Source organism: Dreissena polymorpha, chromosome 1, assembly GCF_020536995.1.
Source record: "Dreissena polymorpha isolate Duluth1 chromosome 1, UMN_Dpol_1.0, whole genome shotgun sequence".
In the NCBI taxonomy this organism is placed as follows: domain Eukaryota; kingdom Metazoa; phylum Mollusca; class Bivalvia; order Myida; family Dreissenidae; genus Dreissena; species Dreissena polymorpha.
Window position 1 is genome coordinate 146,689,330 of NC_068355.1, and position 26,737 is coordinate 146,716,066.

At 35.2% G+C, this 26,737-nt stretch overlaps 2 protein-coding genes and 1 long non-coding RNA gene across 5 annotated transcripts in view; 1 reads left to right on the forward strand and 2 right to left on the reverse strand.

Moving 5' to 3' along the window:
- Positions 1-26,737, reverse strand: part of LOC127854666 (14-3-3 protein epsilon-like) — a 159,370-nt gene that overhangs the window by 26,782 nt on the left and 105,851 nt on the right. The gene's annotated exons all lie outside the window — the stretch shown is intronic.
- On the reverse strand, positions 875-25,776 carry LOC127854580 (uncharacterized). The gene is made up of 6 exons (XM_052389646.1): positions 25,676-25,776; positions 23,606-23,623; positions 23,286-23,405; positions 16,045-16,232; positions 13,975-14,079; positions 875-1,439 (listed from the first exon to the last, which is right to left on the reverse strand). The coding sequence occupies exons 1-6, from the start codon at positions 25,743-25,745 to the stop codon at positions 900-902; spliced, it is 1,041 nt and encodes a 346-aa protein (XP_052245606.1). The 5' UTR covers positions 25,746-25,776; the 3' UTR covers positions 875-899.
- LOC127854803 (uncharacterized) overlaps positions 1,436-26,737 on the forward strand; it is a 142,107-nt gene continuing 116,805 nt past the window's right edge. The window contains exons 1-2 of the long non-coding RNA XR_008037111.1: positions 1,436-1,911; positions 2,057-2,491. This is a non-coding gene — a long non-coding RNA (uncharacterized LOC127854803). The remainder of the gene's footprint in view (positions 1,912-2,056; positions 2,492-26,737) is intronic.

Here is a 26,737-nt window from a genome sequence, read left to right on the forward strand (position 1 = left end):
TTTATAACATGCAATGTGAATGTGCCCGCATTGTGACACAACATTAACTGTATTTATAACATGCAATATGAATGTCCCCATTGTGACACAACATTAACTGTATTTATAACATGCAATATGAATGTGCCCGCATTGTGACACAACATTAACTGTATTTATAACATGCAATGTGAATGTGCCCGCATTGTGACACAACATTATCTGTATTTATAACATGCAATATGAATGTGCCCGCATTGTGACACAACATTAACTGTATTTATAACATGCAATGTGAATGTGCCCGCATCGTGACACAACATTAACTGTATTTATAACATGCAATGTGAATGTGCCCGCATTGTGACACAACATTAACTGTATTTATAACATGCAATATGAATGTGCCCACATTGTGACACAACATTATCTGTATTTATAACATGCAATATAAATGTGCCCGCATTGTGACACAACATTAACTGTATTTATAACATGCAATATAAATGTGCCCGCATTGTGACACAACATAATCTGTATTTATAACATGCAATATGAATGTCCCCATTGTGACAAAACATTATCTATATTTATAACATGCAATATGACTTTCTATATTGTGACACATGAGCTGTATTTAAAACATGCAATGTAGCATTCCACGTGTAGACTCAAAATCATCTGCATAAATAACATACTATGTATGCGTTTAATTTGTTGCTGTCATTGAGAACAAACATTAGAACATGTTAATTTTCATTTTGTATAATATCTTTCCGATAATATATACTGGGTAATATCTATTAAAACAATACACAACTAAATAATTGTTCCTACCAGAGTAAACGGAAACAACCAAATTGAATATATATAAACACAAAACTTCTATAACAATTCCATATATAACCAAAACAAATACTTCACATACACTTTTCATAATAGTGGGAATATATTTTGTTCAAAAACTGTGGAACAAATGGAATTTCATCAGCACCTTTACAAAACTTATAAAATTCATGCTTCATTTTATGCTCTTCGATGTCTTTACTATACATCCTATGCAACAAAATACTAAGAACAGACTGATCAAATCTATGACAATCAAAATATACAGTTGGATTATCACAATTGATATATTCTGACGGACTATGGTCAGGGACCAAACACCCTTCAGCCAAAGCACAAGAGACCCAGGGTCTCAATAAAAACTCCGACACAAACTTGGTTCCATATATCATAATAAATGTAGCCTCAAATTCATTCAACTCTTTAAATGCACACGCTTCTTCCTGTAAAAATCTGAATGTGTTTGGATGTGTTCTTACAGCTATAGGAGCATAACCTTCAGAGGCCTTGACCCCTACTCGCTGAACATCTTTGAACTCATTTTTAAGGTCCCTCGTTGTAAAACGTACTGATGCATCCATCCATACCACAAAGGGGTGCTGCTTAGCAGCAGACTGCAACAGTAAAAGAAATTCACAAGAATCAAAAATAAATTTTTTTTAGTAAATACACAACATTTTGTTTAACAAGTTTTTTCTCTTTTGTAAGAGTTCTACACAAGCCATCAAGTTTTCAAGCATAAACATTTATTTTTATGCCCCCCTTTGAAGAAGAGGGGGTATATTGCTTTGCTCATGTCGGTCGGTCTGTCGGTTGGTCGGTCTATCGGTCCGTCCACCAGGTGGTTGTCAGATGATAACTCAAGAACGCTTGGGCCTAGGATCATGAAACTTCATAGGTACATTGATCATGACTTGCAGATGACCCCTATTAATTTTGAGGTCACTAGGTCAAAGGTCAAGGTCACGGTGACCCGAAATAGTAAAATGGTTTCCGGATGATAACTCAAGAACGCATATGCCTAGGATCATGAAACTTCATGGGTAGATTGATCATGACTCGCAGATGACCCCTATTGATTTTGAGGTCACTAGGTCAAAGGTCAAGGTCATGGTGACCCGAAATAGTTAAATGTTTTCCGGATGATAACTCAAGAATGCATATGCCTAGGATCATGGAACTTCATGGGTAGATTGATCATGACTCGCAGATGACCCCTATTGATTTTCAGGTCACTAGGTCAAAGGTCAAGGTCACGGTGACCCGAAATAGTAAAATGGTTTTCGGATGATAACTCAAGAACGCATATGCCTAGGATCATGAAACTTCATGGGTAGATTGATCATGACTCGCAGATGACCCCTATTGATTTTCAGGTCACTAGGTCAAAGGTCAAGGTCACGGTGACCCGAAATAGTAAAATGGTTTTCGGATGATAACTCAAGAACGCATATGCCTAGGATCATGAAACTTCATAGGTAGATTGATCATGACTCGCAGATGACCCCTATTGATTATGAGGTCACAAGGTCAAAGGTCAAGGTCACGGTGACCCGAAATAGTAAAATGATTTTCGGATGATAACTCAAGAACGCTTTTGCCTAGGATCATGACACTTCATAGGTACATTGATCGTGACTCGCAGATGACCCCTAATGATTTTCAGGTCACTAGGTCAAAGGTCAAGGTCACAGTGACAAAAAACGTATTCACACAATGGCTGCCACTACAACGGACAGCCAATATGGGGGGCATGTATGTTTTACAAACAGCCCTTGTTTTAGTAAAATAACAAGTTTTTATCGAGTTTGTTTTGTTGTAAGATGTTTCTAAAGCTTTTAATGCTTTAAAATTATGAATGCTTTAAATGTTTTTCCTGACTTGTACTTAGTAAACAAAACAAATAAACACAAAACTTTGACCATAAATTAAATAAAAGATATGAAGATTTGAAATACTTTCCTTATATATTATATTGCTTCCTTGAGACTTTCTACTTTTTAACTTTGACTTATTTGAGGTTTGGATGATCAAAATAGTTTGCTGTTGAACTAAGATAACATACTTTTACACAAACATTTCATATCAAATTATGTCCCTTGAAAATAAACTTAAGTACAATAACTCCATAAATAATGAAACAAGAGGGCCATGGGCCTTGAGGCGCTCACCTGAGACCCGGGGGAACTAGATTTTTCTGAGAAAAAGTCAGCTGTTTCATGAAGATCGGAACAACAAGGGCTGTTTGTAAAACATGCATGCCCCCCATATGGGCTGTCCGTTGTAGTGGCAGCCAATGTGTGAATACGATTTTTGTCACTGTGACCTTGACCTTTGACCTAGTGACCTGAAAATCAATAGGGGTCATCTGCGGGTCACGATCAATGTACCTATGAAGTGTCATGATCATAGGCAAAAGCGTTCTTGAGTTATCATCCGAAAATCATTTTACTATTTTGGGTCACCGTGACCTTGACCTTTGACCTTGTGACCTCAAAATCAATAGGGGTCATCTGCAAGTCATGATCAATCTACCTATGAAGTTTCATGATCCTAGGCATATGCGTTCTTGAGTTATCATCCGAAAACCATTTTATTATTTCGGGTCACTATGACCTTGACCTTTGACCTAGTGACTTCAAAATCAATAGGGGTCATCTGCGAGTCATGATCAATCTACCCATGAAGTTTCATGATCCTAGGCATAAGCGTTCTTGAGTTATCATCCGGAAACCATTTTACTATTTCGGGTCACCGTGACCTTGACCTTTGACCAAGTGACCTCAAAATCAATAGGGGTCATCTGCAAGTCATGATCAATCTACCCATGAAGTTTCATGATCCTAGGTCTATGTGTTCTTGAGTTATCATTCAAAAACCATTTTACTATTTCTGGTCACTGTGACCTTGACCTTCGACCTAGTGACCTCAAAATCAATAGGGGTCATCTGCGAGTCATGATCAATGTACATATGAAGTTTCATTATCCTAGGCCCAAGCGTTCTTGAGTTATCGTCTGACAACCACCTGGTGGATGGACCGACAGACCGACCAACCGACCAACCGACAGACCGACATGAGCAAAGCAATATACCCCCTCTTCTTCGAAAGGGGGCATAAAAAAGTGACTTCTAGAGTATTAACATGTTGTTGTTTTTTATTTATTGGACCTAGTAACTTAGTTTTTGAGCTAACATGACCCAGTATCAATCTCAGTCGAGATTTCATTGGACAAATATTCTGACCAAGTTTCATTAAGATTGGCCAATAAATGTGGCAACAAGGGCTGTTTGTAAAACATGCATGCCCCCCATATGGGCTCTCCGTTGTAGTGACAGCTATTGTGTGACTATGTTTTTATCCCCACGCTTTTTGAAAAAAAGGTGGGGATATTGTGGTTATCTCCGCCGTCCGTCCGTCTGTCCGTCCGTCCTGGCCACTATCTCCTCCTACACTAAAAGCACTAGAACCTTGAAACTTACACACATGGTAGCTATGAGCATATGTGCGACCCTGCACTATTTGGAATTTTGATCTGACCCCTGGGTCAAAAGTTATAGCGTTTGGGGTGGGGCCGCGTCAGAAATTATCACTCATTTTTTTAGGTTATTTTACATTTACTTCTTTATTTCTAAACCGATTCACTTCAAATTGATACTGGACCTCTCTTATGACAATACGGTCAATCTCAACCATGCATGGCCCCATTCCCAACCCTGGGGCGCCCCGCCCACATAGGCCACACCCACCAAAAATTTCCATTTACTATAATTTTTTCATTTCTACACGGATTCACTTCAAATTGATACTGAACTTTTGTTATGACATTAGGGTCAATCTCAACTATGCATGGCCCCAATCCCAACCCTGGGGCGCCCGCCCACATAGGCCACACCCACCAAAAAATTCCATTTACTATAAAAAAATTTTAGGTTATTTTACATTAACTTCTTCATTTCTACACTGATTCACTTCAAATTGATACTGAACCTCTCTTATGACAAAACGGTCAAACTCAACTATGCATGGCCCCGTTGCCAACCCTGGGGCGCCACGCCCACATAGACCACACCCGCCCAAAATTGCCTTTTACTATAATATCTTCATTAATACACTGATTCACTTCAAATTGATACTGAACCTCTCTTATGACAATACGGTCAATCTCAACTATGCATGGCCCCATTACCAACCCTGGGGCACCCCGCCCACATAGGCCACACCCTCCCAAAATTGCCTTTTACTATAACTTCTTTATTTTTACACCCATTCACTTCTAATTGATACTGAACTTCTCTTATGACAATACAGTCAATCTCAACTATGCATGGCCCCATGATCAACCCTGGGGCGCCCTTGGGTCAAACATGCGGCGTGGGGATACGCGTCGGCCTCTGCCGCGCCATTTCTAGTTTGTCACTGTGACCTTGACCTTTGACCTAATGACCTGAAAATCAATAGGGGTCATCTGCGAGTCATGATCAATCTACCTATTAAGTTTCATGATCCTAGGCATAAGCGTTCTTCAGTTATCATCCGGAAACCATTTTACTATTTCGGGTCACCATGACCTTGACCTTTTACCTAGTGACCTGAAAATCAATAGGGGTCATCTGCCAGTCAGTATCAATCTACCTATGAAGTTTCATGATCCTAGGCATAAGTGTTCTTGAGTTATCATCCGGAAACCATTTTACTATTTCCGGTCACCGTGACCTTGACCTTTGATCTAGTGACCTGAAAATCAATAGGGGTCATCTGCAATCATGATCAATCTACCTATCAAGTTTCATGATCCTAGGCATAAGCGTTCTTGAGTTATCATCCAGAAACCATTTTACTATTTCGGGTCACCGTGACCTTGACCTTTGACCTAGTGACCTCAAAATCAATAGGGGTCATCTGCGAGTCATTCTCAATCTACCTATCAATTTTCATGATCCTAGACCTAAGCGTTCTTGAGTTATCATCCGGAAACCATCTGGTGGACGGACATAAGGACCGACATGAGCAAAACAATATACCCCTCTTCTTCGAAGGGGGGCATAAATATAGTGTAAACAAGTTTTGAATATAGCCATGTAAAGAAAAATGCTCTGTTCTCTGGTGGCCATGTTTTTCAACGAACCATAAAAATTTTCAAGCTCGTACGCATGATGTCAAAACATTTAAAATTATAATCTAGAAGTGTTTTTACTAAGCTTACAAAGCTTCATTTTAGTTGCATTAAAATTGTCACTTCTATAGAGTTAACATGGTTTCCCGATAGCCGATGCTTTTTAACAGACAGGAACCATTTTTGAACTCTTCCAAAATATTATTAGAAACAAGAGGGCCTGAAAGGTCCAAAGTCGCTCACCTGAGATAACAAGATATCATTGGGACAAATCTTCTAACCAAGTTTCACGAAGATCGGAAAATAAATGTGGCCTCTAGAGTGTAAACAAGGTTTTACTATAGCCATATCAGGAAAAATGCATTGCTCCCTGGCAGCCATGTTTTTCAACCACCCGGCATCATTTTTGAACTCATCCAAGATATTATCGGGATGAATCTTCTGACCAAGTTTCATGAAGATCGGACAGTAGGCCTCTAGAGTGTTAACAAGATTTTACTAAAGCCATAAAAGGAAAAATGCCCTGCCCCTTGGAAGCCATTTTTTTTAAGCAAACATAATTATTTTCGAACTCATCCAAGATGTCATTGAGACCAATCTTCTGACCAAATTTCATGAAGATTGGACAATAAATGTGGCCTCTAGAGTGTTAACAAGGTTTTACTATAGCCATATATAGCCATATAAGGAAAAATGCCCCGCCCCCTGGTGGCCATGTTTTTAAAGCAACCAAAACCATTTTCGAACTCATCCAAGATATCATTAAGAAAAATCTTCTGACCAAGTTTCATGATGATTGGAAAATAAATGTGACCTCTAGAGTGTTAACAAAGTTTACTATAGCCCTTTAAGGAAAATAGCCCCGCCCCTGTGGTGGCCATGTTTTTCAACCAACCAGCATCATTTTTGAACTCGTCTAAGATAATATTTGCATGAATCTTTTGACCAAGTTTCATAAAGATCGGACTATAAATGTGGCCTAAAGAGTGTTAACAAGATTTTACTATAGCCTTATATAGCCATATAAGGAAAAATGCCCTGCCCCTTGGCGGCCATGTTATTCAAGCAAACGTAACCATTTTCGAACTCATCCAAGATATCATTAAGACAAATCTTCTGACCATATTTCATCAAGATTGGAAATAAATGTGGCCTCTAGGCCACGACTTTTTTTTTTATTGGTTTACAAAAATTATTTTGAAAATGGTCCATCGGGCGGTCGAAAAAAAAAAAAAAAAAAAACATCATTGGAAAAATAAGTTTATACTAATAACATCAGAACAAAGACATCATATCTTTTATAACCTTAACACAGAGACGAAAAATCAAATTATGCAATGAAACACATCTATATCTTCAAATGAAATGAGTCACCTAAAAGCACCTTTTGTAACATCAGGCAATTTTAAACACTCCATTAAATGCCATGCGTTCTTCTCCCATTAAAACGAAAAACTGCGCTTCATTTCCGTCATTCGATGCGCACCATTACGCAATGCGATGCCCGTTGCATAAATCTTATATAAGATAAACTACTCATACACAAAGTATGTGTTTGCTCTTATTGTACTTAATGGCATCGTCCATGAAAAAAAATCGAGGTAGATCGATCCCCGCGTCGTCACGGTAATGTTTGTTAAAGTTGTTGTTGTCATGAAAACTCGTTGATTTACAATGCAAAACGTCTTATTTGAACTGACGCGAATTAATACAATTATATTTGTCAACTTGGCTTTTGCTTTATTTTGATAATTTAATCCAAAGTTTAATGTTAGCAAGTGTTTTTACTGGAATTGTAAACAAGGAGCCAGTTAAAGTCTTCCGAAAATGTGCAGTCTGTGTGAATTGACAGTTTGACGTCATCAAAGGAAAGCCGCTTGCTGTCTGAAGCAATAAAGCGACATATTTCGCGCCGACAAAATTGGCTTCCTTTGTCTAGCAATCAACATGCCGAACCAATCGTGCGTTTGTTTCTCAATTGCAATCCTCCACGTGCATAGCTCCGCCTTCGAATCTTTTGCAGAGAATGGAGGCGGAGTTTAACGGTTAATTGAGCTAATATTTTACGCAAGTTGAGTTCCGATTTGCCGAAATTACTCGGCCCTAAGCATTAAATCGACAAATACATTTATCAATGATTTTCCGAGATATACCGATTTGTTCCGATTTCCAAACTTTCTGTACAGTTCCTATAAACTATGGCGGACGTGTTAACAAAATTCCTAAACACATATATCCTAAATAATGGCAGTGTTTTATTGGATTATTTATACTAATTATCGAATTGCAAGGTAATACTTTTTTATCTACTATAATATCGGGTTTGTTTAATATAATAAACATGTTAAACAATATAGTTGCGTCACAGACTCGGAAATAAATTTTGATGCGGTCGACATTTTACTGATGCTGATTTTCCTATTGTCTGTAATTAAATAAATTTTGAGAAGTGCCCATAAAAGGACTGGTACATACTGTGTCACATTGAAAAATATCCCGATCTCTGTAATATATGTGAACCAATCGTTGATTGTACTTACTTGATTTTATTCGTAACCGTACTCAAACCGGATCGTTTTTTTTCTCGTTTCGCTCGTTTTTCAGTGCGGTCGGGAATAAAATATATAAAAAAAAGACGATTTTCTGATTTTATTTTTTTTCCCATTTTCCAAAAATTAGGGTCGGCGGTTTTGTAAACCAAGAAATATAAAAGTCGTGGCCCTAGAGTGTTAACAAGGTTTTACTGTAGCCATATAAGGAAAAATGCCCCGCCCCCTGGCGGCCATGTTTTTCAACCAACTGGCATCATTTTCGCACTCGTCCAAGATATTATTGGGATGAATCTTCTGACCAAGTTTCATCAAGATTGGACAATAAATGTGGCCTCTAGAGTGTTAACAAGATTTTACTATAGCCATATATAGCCATATAAGGAAAAATGGCCCACCCTTTGGCAGCCATGTTTTTCAAGCAAAGGTTACCATTTTTGAACTCATCAAAGATATCAGTGGGACAAATCTTCTGAGCATGTTTCATGAAGATCGGGAAATAAATGTGGCCTCTAGAGTGTTAACAAGGTTTTACTATAGCCATATAAGGAAAAATGCCCCGCCCCCTGGCGGCCATGTTTTTCAACCAACCAGCATTATTTTCGAACTCGTCCAAGAAATTATTGGGTTGACTCTTCTTACCAAGTTTCATGAAGATCAGACAATAAATGTGGCCTCTAGAGTGTTAACAAGATTTTACTATAGCCATATATAGCCATATAAGGAAAAATGCCCCGCCCCTTGGCAGCCATGTTTTTCAAGCAAAGGTTACTATTTTCGAACTCATCCAAGATATCATTGAAACCAATCTTCGGACCAAATTTCATGAACAATGGACAATAAATGTGGCCTCTAGAGAGTTAACAAGGCAAATGTTGACGTCACACAACGGACAACGCACGACGGACAACAGACAAAAGGCGATCACAAAAGCTCACCATGAGCACGTTGTGCTCAGGTGAGTTTTAAATGTTCTGACTATGTTTCATGAAGATTGGACAATAAATGTGGCCTCTAGAGTGTTAACATAGTAAATATTGACAACGCATGACATACGACGAATGATGGACACAAGGCGATCACAAAAGCTCAACACAGAGTTATGGTCGTTGTATTATGAACACTTCCTTCAAATGCCCTTCATCACAATATTAAGTATTATATCTGATTTAAATAAATTAAATATGTTTAGTTATATTTTACATAAGCCGGAGAGAAGGACTATGTTATTTATAAATTTCCCTAACCCAGTGGGATGGTGAATGTTATTTTAACCATGGTAATTCAAACTCAAGAGGTGTCTGCATATTATTTCAAAAGAATATACCAGTAACTATTCATGCCATTAAAAAAGACCAGTCTGGGAACTTGTTAATTTTAGATATAACATTTGATACAAAAAGGTTCACGCTATGTACCTTGTATGGACCTAACACTGATCAACCAAATTTCTACAGTGAATTACTTTCTGACATAGACAACTTAGGAAATGATACCTATATTATCTGTGGAGATTTTAATCTTGTATTGGATTCTAAATTAGATTATGTCCATTACAAAAATCTTAACAATAATAAAAAGTCAAGAGAATTATTATCTTCTGCAATGCATGATAGAAACTTGATAGATAGTTTTAGACTAATGAATGGCACTATTAATCAATACACTTGGCGAAAACCAAACACTCTTCAACAAGGTAGGCTGGATTTCTTCCTTGTCACTAGTAATCTTGTTCAAAATATTAGAAAATCTGATATACAATCAAGCTACAAATCTGACCATTCAGCTATAACATTAGAATTAAAAATCTGCGAAACAACCCATGGTAAAGGACTCTGGAAATTCAATAACTCTCTGTTACATGATCAAGAATATCTCGATTGTATGAAAATAAAAATTGGAGAAATAAAAAAACAATATTGCCTGCCTGTATATAACATTGACTCTTTGAACACGATTGATGATTGTGAGATTCAGTTTACCATAAATGACCAGCTTTTTTTAGAAACCTTGTTAATGGAAATCAGGGGCAAAACTATCTCATTTTCATCATACAGATCTTAACAGAGGAAAGACAGGGAAGATTTTATTATAAAAAAAATTGAAATTCTAGAAAAAAATATTACTGAAAATAATATTGAAGAACTTCATTTGTTACAGCAGGAACTATCTGATATCCGTGATATTAAAATGAAAGGATCATTCATAAGATCCAAAGCAAAATGGATTGATGAAGGCGAAAAACCCACGAAATACTTTTGCAATTTGGAAAAACAACACTCATCTAGCAAAACAATACCTTATATTATAAACAATAATGGCCACAATATATATGATCAAAATGAAATTTTAGCAGAAGCTGCCTCATATTACAAGACTTTATACTCCAAAGGTGAAACAAAAGAATGTGATAACGCTATATTTGATGAACTTAATTTGATACACGGTGCAAAATTGAATAACGATGAAGCTCAAGCATTAGAAGGCATATTGACAATGGATGAAATCTCAACTACCTTGAAAAATATGAAACATTTTAAAAGTCCAGGTTCAGATGGCTTCACAACAGAATTTTTTTAAGTTTTCTGGAAAGATCTTAAGTATTTCATTTTAAGGAGTCTTAATTATGCTTTTATTTCTGGAACTATGTCAATCACTCAAAAACAAGGTATTATCACCTGTATACCAAAAGAAAATAAGCCAAGAACAACCTTTAACAATCTTAGACCATTAACTCTCTTAAATGTTGTTTACAAAATAGCTTCAGGCACAATTGCAAACAGACTTAACAGTTCTTGACAAATTAATTTCCAAAGATCAGACTGGATTTATAAAAGGAAGATATATAGGTGAAAATACTAGACTATTGTATGATATCCTAAAATATACAGAAGATAACAAAATCCCAGGATTTTATTAACGTTAGACTTTGAAAAGGCGTTCGACTCATTGGCATTCAATTTCATTGAAAAAACTCTATTAAATTTATTTTAACTTTGGTCCAATGTTCAGAAAATGGATCTCTCTTTTTTTATACAACACTATGTCAGCCATTCAAATCAATGGATTCCTGTCTGAATCATTCAAAATTGAAAAAGGCTGCCGTCAAGGCGATCCGATCAGTTCTTACATTTTTATACTATGTGCAGAAACATTGGCAATCAAAATAAGAAACTCAAAACAAATTAAAGGAATAACTATTGAAAACATTGAATACAAAATTTCCCAATTTGCAGACGACACATCACTTTTATTAGACGGTTCTGAAAGTTCTCTTAACACAGCACTTGACCTATTGCATACCTTTGCCCTGGAATCTGGACTAAAAATTAACTATGACAAAACAAAACTCATATGGATAGGCTCCAAGAAATATAGTACACACTCAATAAAAACTAAATACAAACTTATATGGGGTTCAACCAATTTCAAAGTACTAGGTATCATATTTGATGTCAACCTAGAGAAAATGATTGATTATAATTATTCTAGCAAATTGACAATGTTACAAAATATCATAAATTTTTGGAAAAGGAGAAATATCTCACCTTTAGGAAAGATTACTGTAGTTAAATCCATGTTACTCCCCCTTTTCACTCATTTATTTATTGCTCTTCCCAGTCCAGGAGTACATATATTAAATCAAATACATAATTGTTTTTACAACTTCATATGGGATGGTCCTTTAAAAATCAAACACAATATTCTTATCAAACCTTATGAAGAGGGAGGGCTGAATATGATAGATATATACTCATTTGAAAAAAGTATGAAGCTAACATGGATAAAGAAACTTGCACTATGTACAGGTAAATGCTTTGTATTAGTCTATTCACTGTTTGATGTTAAAAAAATGTTAAATATGGGTAATGCATATGTGCAAAATTTTTTTAAAAGATTAACTAACACATTTTGGAAAGATGTTCTTAATTACTATAGCATATATGTTAACACATTTAAGATTTGTACATTTGATGATGTATTAAATATGCCATTATTTTACAATGACAACTTTAAAATTGGTATGAATTGCATTTATGATAAGAGCATGTATGAAAGAGGAATTAGACTTGTTAGAGACATATTATGTACCTCTGGAGGGTTTACGACCAAGAATGATATTGAGAATTACACTGGAAAAGTGCTAAATTTTTTATTCTATGAAGGAGTTAAAAGAACTGTATCAGATTTTATTAAAAAATCAAGTTTTGCTACTGTTAACAAGTCAAACACCACTGGAGTATTTTTCTCTTCCTATCTGAATGTTATTGTTTTTAAAGCAAAACCAAATAAATCAATATATAGCACATATACATTTAATAAAGAAAAAACCTACATGTCAAAATAAGTGGAATGAAATATTTAATAACATTGACTGGAAGTTTGTACATAACTCTGTTTTTGAAAACTCCAGAGATACATATATACAATGGCTTCAAACCAGAATTGTACACAGAATCTTGGGTACAAAATCTCTGTTATATAAAATGAAAATTGTTAACGACAAACTATGTTCTTTTTGTAAAAAACATGAGGAAACCTTAACTCATCTTTTCTGGGAATGTGAACACATTCAACCCATTATCAACTATATAAAATATTCAATGAATCTAAACAACATCAATTTTCCCAACATCTCTTGCCAAGATGTTCTACTTGGGATTTGTTCTGAAAAAATGACCCCCATTAATATTTTATTTCTTGAAATGAAAAGGTATGTTTTTATCTGTAAAAAACATAGTAAAATCCCAACAGTACCAGGGCTAAAAAATAGTTTTCAACTAGCATGGGAAATTCAAAAGCACACCATTTGCCAAGGATCGGAATTTCCAAATTGATCAGTTGTAAGATTATTAATCAATGAACCCATAACTTAAAATGTACTTGCTTTATATTGATGTGCACTGAAATGAATGATTTCAACTATACACTGTGGTTTTGTTTTCACATATTTTGTTTGTTCAAATCTACACTTTCTTTACCTTTTACAAAAGAAAACAATGATATGTGTAGTACAAATCTCCATATTAAGTATGAAGATCCCTGTGTTATATAGAAAGTATAGTTGCTACTTGTATTTTCTGTGCTTTCACAAAGTTTGTCATCTACTATGTATCTATGTATACATGCATACATTGTACATTGCTAAATATAAACTTGCATCCGCTGTTTATAAACGTGCAAATCATTTAGTTGTATACTAACACAGGCTGTATTTAATTGCTACTAACACATAATTTTTGTAAGGTATGGAGTAGGATGGCCTCGACCTACACATACCTATTGACGAGGTAAATAAAGTTTTCTTATTTAAAAAAAAAAAAAAAAAAAAAAAAAAAATTTCCCTAACTCCCTGTTAGGGCAACATAACATAAATCATCAAACACTTTGTGTACCTTTTTTATGATAATATTTATTTTTACTGCTACAGATTTTTCAATAAAATCCCCGATTTCACTAAATACAAGTATCTTCTATACATACCTGTATGACAAGAGGCTTCCATGCATAACCTTTCATTATGCTGACATGAGCCGGCAAACTGGTAAAATCAAATGGCTTTATTTCACAATTACAGTCGGAAAGAATCTGAAATATTCCAAACATGGATTAAAAGTGCCGTGCTAAACAATAACATTGATATGAGCCACGCTCTGTGCAAAATGGCGTTTAATGCATGTGGGTATAGTGTCAACCCAATGTGGGTATAGTGTCGACCCAATGTGGGTATAGTGTCGACCCAATGTGGGTATAGTGTCGACCCAGGTAAGCCTGTGCAGTCTGCATGTGGGTATAGTGTCGACCCAGGTTAGCCTTTGCAGTCTGCATGTGGGTATAGTGTCGACCCAGGTTAGCCTGTGCAGTCTGCATGTGGGTATAGTGTCGACCCAGGATAACCTGTGGGAATAGTGTCGACCCAGATTAGCCTGTGCAGTCCGCATGTGGGTATAGTGTCGACCCAGGGTAGCCTGTGCAGTCTGCATGTGTGTATAGTGTCGACCCAGGGTAGCCTGTGCAGTCTGCATGTGTGTATAGTGTCGACCCAGGTTAGCCTGTGGGTATAGTGTCGACCCAGATTAGCCTGTGAAGTCCGCACAGGCTAATCAGGGACGATACTTTCCGCTTTTATTATATTTTTTGTTTCAAGAAAGTCTCTTCATAGCAAAAATCCCATTTAAGGGGAAAGTGTCGTCCCTGATTAGCCTGTGTAGACTCCACAGGCTAATCACGGATGACACTTTTCTCACATGCATTAAACCCCCTTTTCACAGAGCACGACCAATATACATCTCTTGATGAAGAGTACATCTTTCCAGTACACATGTATTAACTGTTATGTTTAGTCAAAATAAATGTTAATTAATAGTAAGCATTGTAGACTATCATAAATGTGACAAATGACATTAAAATAAATATACATAATTCAATCATCAAACTTGAACATCTCAGCAAATTAACTATTTAATACACAAAGATTATATGCATACTGTGTATATGGTAATGACCATGTGTTCATGTGTGTGATATTTGATTACACAATTCTTAAATCTCAGCTAGAAATAAACTAATCAGTATTTGTATCAACTCAGACCGGTCTTCATTAATAACACGAGTCTGACATTTTGAAGTTGCAGAAAGAGTTCACACATATGCATATTAGAGATTTATTTCAGCACCAATGTCCTTTTGTAATAATGCTATTAAATGTGATTGTGGAAGATATCCAGTACATATTTATATATCTATGAGAGTCCTAAAATATTGGTTACCAATACTGGAACCACAACATTTTCTTCATGTTAAAAAGTGCTTTGTTATGTTGAAATGCTTTGATGAGTCGAATGATGACATAGGACACTTATACTGGGTCACCACATTAAGCAATCACTTGCAATCAATAGGGTTCGGAGAAGTGTGGGAACAACAAGCTGTTGTAAATAAAGCATAGTTTTTGCTAAATTATGCCCAACTATTGAAATATATTTTTGCACAGCAGTGGGTAGAACAATGTAATAGTTCTTTAAAACTAAAAACACATAATGGATTTAATGTAACTCGAAATGCATTTGTTTGTTTTCGAATTTCTTCCCATAAGCTCATGATTGAAAAGGGATGCTATTTGAATATCGACAGTAACGAAAGGTTTTGTCCTTTCTGCAAAACTAATATTGAAAATGAATTCCATTTTCTTTAAATATGCACAACATACTTAGACCTTTGAGAAAGGTATAAACCCATTAAGTACTAAACACCAGCTACTACAAATAAATTTAATATAATCATGAGCTACGGGAAGAAAAGGTGATCAGGAGTTTTGCTATGTTCTTGTATTATGCTTCTGAAAGAAGAAATGTGTTACTGAATAGCAGTTAATGATAAGTAGCTGTACCATTTCATATGCATGTTTGCTTATACTTTGTGTTTTGAAATTGTGTGACTATACATGTTATTTGTACTTGCACGTGCCAGAGGCCATATAGCAATAAACATTGAAACTTGATATATTCAGTTATATAAATTCTTTGTATTGTCACAAACAACACTTAAACCTACCTGTTTCTGATGTGAGCTTGACAGACCAATGTCATAAATGAAAAACTTGGCAGAAGGAAACTGTTTCCTAGCAACAGAATTTACATTCTTTATGAGGTCCTGACCTTCTGAGAAATGGCTGGAAGAAAATGCAGTGACAAACACTGGAACGTCTGGCATCTTGTTGTCATCAACTTCCACAAATAATGCTGAAATGGGTAAAGTAAGAATAAATATTGTATATTGCTAAGAAGGTTATGATTTAATGTATGATTAATCAGAAATCTAAAAACTACTTCAATTCAAGGGGTGCAGCGGCAGTTTATTAAGCCGAAAATATATTACCTACATGTATAATTACAACGAAATATTTTCATCAGTATCAGCACAGATACATGTAGCTGCTTGGATAAGGCGATCACATTTTATACAAAAGTCAGTGGTTTGACCCCAGGAGTGGGTAACTTTTCTCTTTGCTTTCTTTAATTTCATTCTTGTTTAATACTGAGCTCTTTAATTCCATTACTTACATGTATCCATTTAAAGCATTTAATAACTTCAAAACATGCCAAAATTTGTGAAAAATACTTTTTAAGGGATTGATGATTAAAGTGGAGTTTGATACTGTAGGGTCTTACGTTTGTGATTATCCCCACGTTTTTCGGAGAAAAAGTGGGGATATTGTATTGATGTGCGTATGTCCGTCCTGGCAACCTGCTCCTCCTACACTATTAGCACTAGAACCTTGAAACTTACCAACATGGTAGCTATGAGCATATGTGCGACAGTAACAGAATTTTGATCTGACCCCTGGGTCAAAAGTAATGGGGGTTGGGGCGGGGCCAGGTCAGAGATTTTCACTCATTTTTTTATGTTATTTTACATTAACTTCTTCATTTCTGCACTGATTTACTTCAAATTGATACTGAGCCTCTCTTATGACACTAAGGTAAATCTCAACTGTGCATGGCCCCATTACCAACCCTGGGGCGCCCCGGCCATAATAGGCCACGCCCATCCAAAATTGCCTTTTACTATAATTTCTTCATTTCTTCACCGATTCACTTCAAATTGATACTGAACCTCTCTTATGACAATACGGTCAATCTCAGCTATTCATGGCCCCATAACCAACCCTGGGGCGCCCCGCCCACATAGGCCACGCACACCCTAAATTGCCTTTTACTACAATTTCTTCATTTCTACACGATTCACTTAATTGATACTGAACTTCTCTAATGACAATACAGTTAATCTCAACTATGCATGGCCCCATTACCAACCCTGGGGCACCCCGCCCACATAGGCCACGCCCACCCAAAATTGCCTTTTACTATAATTTCTTCATTTCTACACCGATTTACTTCAAATTAATACTGAACATCTCTTATGACAATAAGGTCAATCTCAACTATGTATGGCCCCTTTACCAACCCTGGGGCGCCCCGCCCATAATAGGCCACACCAACCCAAAATTGCCTTTTACTACAATTTCTTCATTTCTACACGATTCACTTAATTGATACTGAACTTCTCTAATGACAATACAGTTAATCTCAACTATGCATGGCCCCATTACCAACCCTGGGGCACCCCGCCCACATAGGCCACGCCCACCCAAAATTGCCTTTTACTATAATTTCTTCATTTCTACACCGATTTACTTCAAATTAATACTGAACATCTCTTATGACAATAAGGTCAATCTCAACTATGTATGGCCCCTTTACCAACCCTGGGGCGCCCCGCCCATAATAGGCCACACCAACCCAAAATTGTCTTTTACTATAATTTCTTCATTTCTACATTGATTCACTTCTAATTGATATTGAACTTCTTTTATGACAAAACGGTCAATCTCAACTATGCATGGACCCATTACCAACCATGGGGCGCCCCTGGGTCAAACATGCGGCGTGGGGATACGCATCAGCCTCTGCCTCGCCATTTCTAGTTAAATATTGAATTAGTGTTCATTTTGTTAAGCTGTTATGATCCCAGTTACGATTGTAAACCATTTCTAATATGTATGCATATTTCTAGCAATCTATGTACCGGTACTTGGGTTTACTTAATTGACGTATTTGATTAAATTTGACATAGATGGTAGTGATTGTTAACAAATAAATCTCTATTAAAAGAACGGTGAACCCCTTTTTCATTTTTGTTTTATGATGAAAACACGTAGATAAAAATATTTGACTAGTTTCACAGAATTCTATTAGAACTTTTTAAAATTGCAAATATGTGGATGAAATGGTAAAATTTAACTTTTGCACTCCATTTTATTTGTAGTGTGTGGTTATTTAAATGATAAATGTTTATAAGCTTATATACTATCTGCATGTTGCCAATTTCATAGCTTATTAATTATTTTGACCCAATTAGAGATTTTTCAGTTTTTATCAAAAAGTGCAGTTATATAATGGTTGATAAAATCAAAACATGTTTTTATCTCATGTTTCATTTAGTATTTGTATCTATAACTTATATATAAGTTTTGAACAAGAAAATTTGTTGAATTGATATACCCCGCCAATATGCTTCTGGACACAAAAGTTTTCTGGACGGATGGACAACGCCCATTGACCTAAATGTGACCTTGACCTTAGCCCCTAGGATTATGGGTGTTGAATGTGAAGCACCCCCAGATGATTGAGAACAACTATGACAAGTTTCATGGCTCTGGCTCATGTGTTAATGGAGATAAAGCTCTAAGCTTAAATTAAAAATCATTTTTTCAAGATACAAAGGGCAATTACTCCGTTATTAACAGATGGTGTACAATTCCATTTGGCGTGCATCATCCTCTTATCCATGTATATACTCATACCAAGTTTCAATGAAATCCGCCAAAGCACTTCCAAGATATGGATCCGGACGGACTAGATTTAAACCACAGAACTGTAGAGCTACATTATAATGAATAGAATAGAATTTAAAGAAAGAAACAAGAGCTGTCAGAGGACAGCACGATCGACTATTCGAGTGCTTGGCAGTATAATGTATGCCATCATGGAGAGGGGGGTATAATGTGGGTGTGTGCTGGTCATTAAATAGATGATCTTTAAAAAAAAAAAAAAAAAAAAAAAATTCTTTTTTTTTTTTGGGGGGGGGGGGATTCTGGGGTGGGGCGTGGGGATGGTTTGGGTGGAGTCCATTGTGGTATGTCAGGCAAGTGTTGTTTTGTCAAAGTATGAATAAAATCTGATCATAAATAAAGAAGTTATGGCAATGTAACTAAAGTAATATGCATTTTCTAAGTGAAAAAAGGGCCATAATTCTTACAAAATGCTTGATAAAGTTGTCTGCTCTTGTTCATAAATTGGGGTAATGTTGGTAAAGAAGTTTGCAAAATATGAAAGCAATATGTAAAGGGACAATGAAAATATTTGAGGTGGTACGCAAACTTTAACATAGATTTACCAATAATATGCATATACTAAGTAAAAAAAGGGCCATAATTCTTACAAAATGCTTGATACAGTTGTCTGCTCTTGTTTATAGGTTGGGGTCATGTTGGTAAAGAAGTATGCAAAATATTAAAGCAATATGTCAAGGGACATTGAAAATATTTCGGGTGGTATGCAAACTTTAACATTTGCACGCTCACGCTAACGCCGATGCCGGGGTGAGTAGGATAGCTCCACTATATATATATTTCATATATAATAGTTGAGCTAAAAAAATAAAAAAATTGTCCCATGTGGGCCTCAAACCAGTATTGTTTGGATTACAAGGTTATGGCCGAAATCACTCAGCCATCCAAACCCAGCTATCCAAAATATCATATACTGTAAAATCATTTCTATTCATCTGCATGAAATTTCATGATTTCTGCAAACATAATTTGTTTGTTGACTTGAAAATTTGTTGATTTATGGTTTTGGTAAAAAAATAAATTTTCGTCGTTCATTTCAAGATGTGTTTGTGTAACATTCGTGGATTAGTTAACCCAACAAATTTATAAAAATAAATGTCCCATAAATATTAATAAATAAATATTAATTATTTAACAGTACCTTGAGACATTTTACAAACATGTGTTTTATTTGTTTTTAATAAAAACAACAGAACCATTTAAAATTATTCAAATTCTTCAATTGTTTCTCCTTTTTCAATTTTATCGATTTCAAATGAATATAATGCATAAACAAATATGTATTTTATTATGATATCACCCCATAAGTGGAACTTGCTCCTCCAATTATACATGTAGTGATCCTTTACCTTTTTGATATTCTAAATTCAAATTTGTATGAACATGTCCTTTTAATAGTTCCACTAAATGTTTTTATAGGTACTCATTTGGTTTATTATATTTTATTTTAGATTTATGTTTTTTACACAAAATATTAAGTTACTTGTGCATTAAAAAAGAGCTCTCCAAAGACAGCATGCTAGACTATTCTTCCACTTTGAAAGCATATGTACATTAGAGATACAAGATGTTGGACACAAACATTTAAATGAATTTTTATAGTACAAAAAGGGGCATAATAACTTGCTGGTCAGAGTTATTCCTTGGTTTGTGACCTTGTTGGGTGATCCAAAAGGCACACATGAGTTACAATTAAATATCTGTTAAAGTTACAAAGATATGTACATGATATTTTTTAAATGTGAAATTTGAAATTGCATGCAAACCTTAACTGACAGTTCAAAATTACAATATAAGAACATAAACAAGTTTAAAGGCAGGTCAAAGTTTATAGATCTTGGTATGTGAATGTTTATAAAGATCCTGTAAGAATGTGTAATGTTTAAATTTCAATATACAAATGCAGGTAGTACATATAGCATTATGGAGTTGTCACACACATTTCTTAACCAGTAAAACAATGGGCATAATGCAGATTAATTGCAGTTCAGAGTTATAGAACTTGGTCAGTGACCTCACATAATGTGCCCAAACACATACTGTATGCGAAGTTTAAATTGAATACCTATACATGAAGTAGAAACACAGAAAAGGAGTAGTATTATATTTACATTAACCAAATCTCTAGAATGAGTATAAATCTGCTAAATTGCAGGTTAAATTAATAGAACTTGGTAAATCACCACAACCAAAGACCCTAAACACATGTGTGAAATTTCAAGTAAATACCTGCAGTAGAAAAAATGACACGGAGAAGTTGAATCTCCACAATCAACACATGTGTATTTACAACAAGAGATGTGTTTGTCAGAAACACAATGCCCCCTATTGCTCCGCTTTGACATAAAATTTTGATACAGTGGAAACCCTCTAAACCGGATCCTCTCTATACCGGAATCCTCTCTAAACCGGACAAATTGTCCGGTCCCATTTTTTCCGCTATAAAACCATGCGTAAAATATCTCCTCAAGACCCGAATCCCCTCAATTCCGAATACCAGTCATTCTTTTGATCAATATTGGGTCATTCCATACGTAATTGTACCTCTCTAAAGCGCTCAGGGCCGGTTTATTGCACCTTAGACCTAGTGTCAAAAAGTTGTGAAAAGTGGATTAAAGACGCGTGAAATTATTGAAGGTGGTCGAAAAAATTACAAACTGTAAAAATCGCAAAACAATTTAAAGGAACTCGTCCTGTGATGTACATATCGATCAATAGAGGTGATAATACTGATTATAATAACTGATAACAAACATACAGTAGAGTTCTTTAGTTTGTTTTGTTTTTGATGTAGGAAGCCGTGCTAAATTTTAATAATCGTTCATGCTATTTAATCGTTCATGCTTTTAATATTGTGTTGTTTATTAAAATTGCTAGTTTAGTGTCATATAAAATGGTGATTTGCAGAGTTATTGAAGCAGTTGTATTGAGATATTCATTTAGATTTCAAATTGGTAATTACGATAACTAAGACTAAAAATGTCCGAACTTCCACATTAACCTATGTCATTGACTTTCTGAAAGTTAGATAGTTAATGTCCTCTCTAAACCGGAATCCTCTCTAAACCGGAATTTCCTCTCAGTCCCTAGGTTGTCCGGTTTAGAGGGGTTCCACTGTATATCATTTGGCAGGTTTAGAAACTATCTCCCTTTTAAAGCTTGTTACTTCCCTTGGATTGTATTTTTTTACTTTTGACCTTGAAGGCTGACCTTGACCTTTCACCACTCAAAATGTGCAGCTTCATGAGATACACATGCATACCAAATATCAAGTTGCTATCTGAAATATTGTAAAAGTGGATGCAAAACTTTAACCAAGGTTAAAGTTTTTGGGACAGAATGACAGACAGACATGCCAAAAACAATATGCCCCCGATCAGTCGATCCAGGGGCATAAAAATATTAATGGTTCTGCTAAATTGCAGAAAGAGTTGTGGAACATGTTTAGGGGCCTCATGTAACAAACCTAAACACATGTGTAAACAGTAGAAACAGTGATACAAAGAAGTTGCACATTAATTTTAACCAAATTTCTCAGTTCTAAGTTAAAAAGGTGACATATTACTCTGCTAAGTTGCATGTCAGAGTTACAGAACTTGGTCAATGACCACACCCAATCACTGAATAATAATCCCTACCAAATATAAGAAGACTCATGCAATAACCAAAGGTTTGCAGAAAAAAATGCTTTCACCAATAAATATAGGACCTTTGCTGATTCTTTTACAATTCTGGGCAATTTGGAAAAACAGCTTACAGCTTGTATTTTAAAGGAAAATCAGCTGCTATACCTGTTCATGCCACTATAACTGCAACATGTAAACATAGGCCCACAACAAATTATTTAAGCTTGATAATATGTGAAGCATAAAACAACTACATTTAGTTCTTACAATGTTGTCTTATCAGTGAAAATAAACCACATTGAGTCAGATTTTTCTTTTTCTTATTTTTCTCACAAATAATCAGCAAGCAATTGTGAATGAACGCAAGTCTGATCATTCGCTATATTTCCTTAACAAACATAATGGTCCAGGGAGAAAACAATTTTCACGATACATCTTTTTGATTTCAAAGTTGATAGGCATTGTTCTTTTCTCCTTTGTAACCAGCAAAGCAATTAAGATTATCATAGCCAAATAATTCTCTAAACATTGTGCACAATAACATTCCAGTTACAAGACCTTGTGACCTTGATTTTTATTTTTAAATATCCTTCGTATTTTATGTTCAAGTCATCAGCATACCAATCTAGATTTCGTTCTACAAGCCCCTGACCATTACTTTAGTCCACAAAATCAATAGATGAGTGTCTTCGTTTCCAGTATTATCAGCATATAAAAAACAACCAAAAATATACATATACTTTACAAAAACTTACATTTCAGGTATGGTTCAGCTTTTGAGAACATATATGTTCGAATTTTCTCCAGGTTTTTCTCATGGCTCTGACCTAGTGTTGTATTGCAAGGCAGGCCATCCTTGATTGGCAGCTTTACAACTATTTATTTTGTAGCATAAACACAGTTGTATCATTATTTCGATGAAATTTACAAAAAAACATCAAAGTAAAAACAGCAAAAACAATGACAATTCTGTTATAATGATTATTATAACTATATGTTATAATAAGGATGAACTAATAAATGTGCATATAAATATGAAAAACCGAAAACAGATATATTAAAAGTATGGTTTTACCTGTGGTGTGTCTTGTCACTGAAATAATACACAAAAAGAAGTCAAATGTATAACACTGATTCTTTGTACACAACAAATGTATTACCAGCTGTTAATCATTTAGAGCAATCTGCAATTTGTTTATACAAAGAAATAAATTTTAACAAGAGGGCCTGAAAGGCCCAAAGTTGCTCACCTGAGAAACAAAGGAACTGACCTTTCTGTGAAGCCGAAGATCAGAAAAAATGTTTTAACCAACTTTCATGAAGAGTGAATAATAACTAAATAAAATTGTAACTTTTAAGAGTTCTCACATGGATTTACATGTACTATAGCCATAGAAGGATCAATTCCCCGCCCCCTGGTGGCCACGTTTTTCAACAGACCGGAACAAATATCGTACACATCCAAGATATCATTAAAACAAATATTCTGAACAAGTTTAATGTAGAATGGACAATAAATGTGACTTAAAGAGTGTTAACAAGCTTTTACTATAGACATATAAGGAAAAATGCCCTGCACCCAGGTGGAAATGCTTTCCAACCAACCAAAACCATTTTCAAATTCGTCAAGATATAATAGGGACAAATCTTCTGACCAAGTGTCATGAAGAGTTGACAATAAATGCAGCCTTAAGAGTAGTAACAATGTTTTACTATAGCCCATATAGCCATATTAGGAAAAATGCACCCCTGGTTGCTATGTTTATAAACCAACCGGAACAATTTTTACACTCATCCAAGATATCATTGGGATGAATCTTCTGACCAAGTTTCATAAAGATCAGACAATAAATGTGGCCTTTAGAATGTTAACAAGGTTTTACAAAAGCCATATAAAGCCATATTAGGAAAAACGCACAGCCTCCTCTCGGCCTTGTTTTCCAACAAACCCGAACCATTTTTGAACTCGTCCAAGAAATCATTTGCACAAATCTTCTGACAAAATTTCAAGAAGATCGGACAGAAGATGTGGCTTCTAGATTGCTAATAAGGCAAATGTTGACGCCGCATGACAGACAAAAGGCGATTGCAAGATCTCACCAAGAGCACATTGTTCTCAGGTGAGCTAAAAACTGACCAGCTGGTTTTTCAGATTGACAGTGTAAAGTATTTTTATTCTTACTGCTGAAAGTATTGTTTAGGAAGGAAGAGCAATCTACTAGCCAATGGATTTCATCAAACAAAAACTGCTTGTTGGTCCATTATCATTATCAAATTTAAATCAGTATGAACAATTAGTTTTTTACACTTGTGTGTAATAGATAAAGCAAGAATTCCTACAAAGTCGTAAAGATTTATATTTGAATTTCCATTTTTTTTTCTTCACTTATGTTGTAAGAATTTAACAATGTTTATTAACATTTAATTTGAGATTTATCATGCAGATACCATAATCCTTTGTTAGACTAATAAATATGGTCAGATTAGGTGTTGATCTTCTAGGTTGACAGTATTTTTCCGAAAGTTGACAAATTTACTGTCAACCTGTCAGACATGTAATATTTAAACCGAAAAAACTATTGAACTATTTAAATATGAACAATGTATATTAACCATGAACAATTTTAATATTCAATAATTGTATTTAATTCCAGCAATGAACAACCATTAATATTTTGATAACAATAATAAAATCACACTGGTTAACACAGTCAATTCCTTATCACAGAAAATAAAAACTCAATAGTTAAACAGTATTAAGTAGTACTTCAACAAGTTTGTACTATTTATTTGGTCTTCTGTTTACAATGAAAATGCAAAACTGCGTACTTCGTATGCGCGAATGGGACAATATAATTTTTTACCATTCCGCACGTGATTTCTAAGGTAGCGGGCAACAGTATTTTTCTTAGTGGGCGACAGTATTTTTTGGACAGTTAATTTTTTCCCGCTGGGTCTGACAGTATTTCTATGTCACGATGGCCTATGGGAGTTTAGCACTGTGAATAAAAGTGAGGTGTAATAAAACAGAATGTAAACAAATCTTTGTCACATATATTAAAAATTAATGCTGTTTATTTTGAAATGTATGATAGCCTTAAGATATAATATAAGTAAAAGGTATACATAGTTTAATTATACTTACAAAGAAAGTACAACACCACTACTGGTATCAGAATGCCAATCAGAACCTTCCACTTGATATTCAATCTCATTTTGAAGTCAGAAATTGAACATTACACTATGCTAAAACAAAAAAGGTACAAATTTTAATTACATATCTGTAAACAAGCATGTATGTAGTATGTATTTTAACATAACTCACTGTAACCAATAAATAGGGTGACAAAAACTAGATAATAATAACAAATTACCAATGCCTTAAATGCTTTGAAGCCGCACAGCAGCTGTTTTAGAGAAAATTGTAAAGTCCAACTTTGCTTAAAATCAATGGACTGGAAATCACACTTTGTAAGTCATGTAGCTTGTCTCACATCAACCCATGCGAAAGACGTTGGACCTCGGACATTTCCGATAAAATTTGCTGAGGTCCGGTATCTTTCCCGAAACTGACGGTCCTCGTGTCCGACAAAAAAACAACAATTGTTTTGGATGGAAATGAAAACGAAACTACAAATGTCAAAAAAATACTGACTGGTATGAATTAAGTTACTACGATAGGTGGTATAACGATGAAATAAAAAGATTTATTAAAAACCAGTCGAACTTTCTATCTTTGCTTGTGACGCAACAAACTCGTAGTAGTAGTAGTAGAACCTGTCAAATACTGCGCGTTGTTTCGTGACGTAGGCGACACAACAAATTTTTGATTGGTTGAAATGAATTTTACTGGTTTCAATCCTTGTGATGATCGTAAACCGAAAGCGGGGAACCATGCAACCTTTTGCCTGTTCCGTGTCAACATTGACAGCGACAATCAGCACTGCAACCGGTTGCGAAAACGTGGATTTTTGATCAGGTGATTTTGTTTCATATTTGCATTTTTACGTTTTTGCAGTACCTTTTATTTGTGTCAACTCTTAATCTATTATTTTTTGAGCCTGAATATTGTTTTTTTTTTTTAACTAAACACTAAAACTAGCTGTTAAGTGTGTCACTGTCCATGAGTCAGGATGTCATTTTCATTGCTACGATATTTTAACGGGGCAAAGCCAGGCGAAAAAAGAAAAAGCCAGGTGAGTATCGA

Coding starts and splice junctions, on each gene's coding strand:
- LOC127854580 (XM_052389646.1), bottom strand. CDS start 25,745: ATGAGATTGAATATCAAGTGGAAGGTTCTGATTGGCATTCTGATACCA. Junction 16,233..23,285: donor AGCTGAACCATACCTGAAAT/GTAAGTTTTTGT, acceptor TACCCATTTCAG/CATTATTTGTGGAAGTTGAT. Junction 1,440..13,974: donor GGAAGCCTCTTGTCATACAG/GTATGTATAGAA, acceptor TTACTGTTGCAG/TCTGCTGCTAAGCAGCACCC.